Genomic DNA, 2,552 nt, shown 5'->3' with positions numbered 1-2,552 from the left:
CAAATGAAATTATTCTAAAATAATTAACCAACACAAAGATAAATTTTATTTTCACAAATAAGATAAATACTTCCTCCGTTTTAAAATAAGTGTCTCGAGTTTAGTATTACTTTATATTAGAGTTAGTATAAAATTAAGATATTTATTTTGGAAGAGTGAGTATTTGACAATAAATATTTAAAACATTGTTCAATGAAATTTAGGTAAATCAAAGAACAATATCATACGGTATATTATTTGGCACAACGTGAACATGCATGATGAACAGTAATCCTTTGGGCGATAACAAACAGTTAATGGGGTAAACGGAAAATTATTTAATGAAACACGAGCATGACGCAGTGTAATCGTCTCGATGGCCAGCGGTGGTGGGCTAATGGGTGAGAACGTCGGGAATGTCCACCGGGTATCTGTGGATGGACGTCGCCCACGGCCCATCAGCGTTGCGCGCGGGCTGGATGCACTCCCACGCCGCGCCGTTGCACTTGAAACCAGACCCGAAGCCGATCATCCACACGCGGTCGCCCTTGCGCATGCGGCCCTTGGCCTCGATGTACCCGAGCTCGTACCACAGCGAGCTGCTCGACGTGTTCCCGAACTTGTGCAGCGTCATCCGCGACGCCTCCACCTGCTCGTCGGAGAGCCCGAGGTTCTTCTGCAGCTCGTCGATGATGGCGCGGCCGCCGGCGTGGATGCAGAAGTGCTCGAACGCCGTGCGGAAGTCGGGGATGTACGGCTTCACCCGCCTGTTGATCGCCTTCCGCGCGACGAAGGAGTAGGCGAACTTGAGCTGCTCGCTGGCCGGCAGGACCAGCGGCCCCATCGCGGTGATGTTCGCCTTGAGCGCGTCGCCGGCGATGTTCATCAGGTCCTTGCTGAGGTTGATCCCGCGGTGGCCTTCGCCGTCCTCCTCCTGGAACACGCACCGGTACGCGCCGTCCTGGGCGCCGGTGAGCGTGCGTATGAGGTGCTTGAGGCGGAACCGGGCCTTCGCCGGGGACGTCGACAGCAGCGCGGCCGCCCCGCCGATGCGGAAGAGGCAGTTGGGCAGGAGCATTGCGCGCTCGATCCCGAGGTAGTAGTTGGGCGTGATGGTCTCCGTGGAGACGACCAGCGCGTGCGCGCCATGGGGGGCCACCTGCAGCAGGTTCCTCGCGAGCCCCACGGCGATGAGCCCCGCGCTGCACCCCATGCCGGAGAGGTGCATGCTGCGGATGTCGCTCCGCAGCTTGTACTTGTTCACGATCATGTCCACCAGGGACGGCGTGGGGCAGAACAGGCTGCAGTTGACGATGAGTATGTCGATGGCCTCCGGGGCGATGCCGGTCTTGGCGAGCAGGTCGTCGATGGCCGAGAAGGCCACGAGCTCGAACTCGGCGCGGGCGGCGTCGACGGTGCAGTACTTGTGCGTGCCGATGTAGTGGTGCGCCGGCGGCAGGCAGGTCTCCTCCCCGAGCCCCGAGCGCTCCAGCAGCCGCGTCATGAACCGGATGCTTCGCTCGTTGAGCTCCGGCAGCAGCTTTGCGTGCTCGAGGAAGCTGGCGAAAGGGATGCGGCAGGTGTGCGGGGTGCGGAAGCCGGCGTAGTCGACGAGGTACACCGCGCGGGGACGCAGCATGAGGTACACGACGGCCGCCGCGGCCGGGAGGAAGCAGGCCAAGAACATGTGCGCGGGCCGGAGCTCCGAGAACCGGCTGGCCAGCTCCTCCGGCCCGACCCGCACAATCGCGACGAGGGCGGCGGCGGCGAGACCGACAGTGACGATGGACGGGCTCATGGTGCTCGATCGTCTATCCAACTCGGCGAGTGTAGTCTTCTCTAGTCTAGTGTAAAGCATGGATATTTTTGGTGCGTTTGTTAGTGCCAATTATAGGCGAGCTACTAAAAAAGCACGCACAGGTCATATCGTCATCAATATGCCGCGCAATTACTACAGTTCATTGGTGGCATGGTAGTAGGGAGAGCCAGGCAGCTTGATTTTTCAAATGTACTACCAATAGGATCTTCCTTTTTTTATTTGAATGTAGTATATACTTATAGCGTCTCCAACAGCCGCGCTTCGCGCCGCGCCCAAAAAAATTATTTGCCGCGCGCGCTTCGGCTGGTTTGGCGCGTCGCGCAGCGCTGGCTCCAGCAGCAGCGCTAAAATGCAGCGCGCGCCGCTCCGGCAGCGTGCGCAAAAATGCAAACATGTGAATTTGACACAAACAAGTTGATGCATAAAAGTTCATGCTCACAAGTTTAAAATGCAAACAAGTTCAAGACATATAAATGAAAGACACATCAATCATCATCTTCCTCGTCTTCGTCCTAATCTTTCAAAGACGATTCTTCCGCCTCCGTAGATGAATCTTCCTCCCTAACCTCATCACGCACCGCATCACGTGAAGCTCCGACGGTGTTGGCAAGATCTTCAACGGCGACCGGAGGTGCACCCATGCCTCCCATGGCGGCCGGAGGTGCACCCATGGCGGCCATAGCGTCGGAGGGTGCTCCAAAGCCACCCATGCCTCCCATGACGGCCGGAGGTGCACCCATGCATCCCATGGCTC

General features: G+C 57.0%; 1 protein-coding gene across 1 annotated transcript; it reads right to left on the bottom strand.

Annotated features, from left to right (window-relative positions):
* Window positions 1-204: 204 nt before the first annotated feature.
* LOC123449491 (3-ketoacyl-CoA synthase 6-like) lies at window positions 205-1,830 on the bottom strand. Its single transcript, XM_045126733.1, has one exon. It carries the CDS (start codon window positions 1,775-1,777, stop codon window positions 374-376), a length of 1,404 nt encoding a protein of 467 aa, XP_044982668.1. The 5' UTR covers window positions 1,778-1,830; the 3' UTR covers window positions 205-373.
* Window positions 1,831-2,552: the final 722 nt, after the last annotated feature.

The sequence above is a fragment of the Hordeum vulgare genome, chromosome 4H, assembly GCF_904849725.1.
Source record: "Hordeum vulgare subsp. vulgare chromosome 4H, MorexV3_pseudomolecules_assembly, whole genome shotgun sequence".
Lineage (NCBI taxonomy): Eukaryota > Viridiplantae > Streptophyta > Magnoliopsida > Poales > Poaceae > Hordeum > Hordeum vulgare.
This window is presented reverse-complemented; position numbering and strand designations above follow the sequence as displayed.

Coding starts and splice junctions, on each gene's coding strand:
- LOC123449491 (XM_045126733.1), bottom strand. CDS start 1,777: ATGAGCCCGTCCATCGTCACTGTCGGTCTCGCCGCCGCCGCCCTCGTC.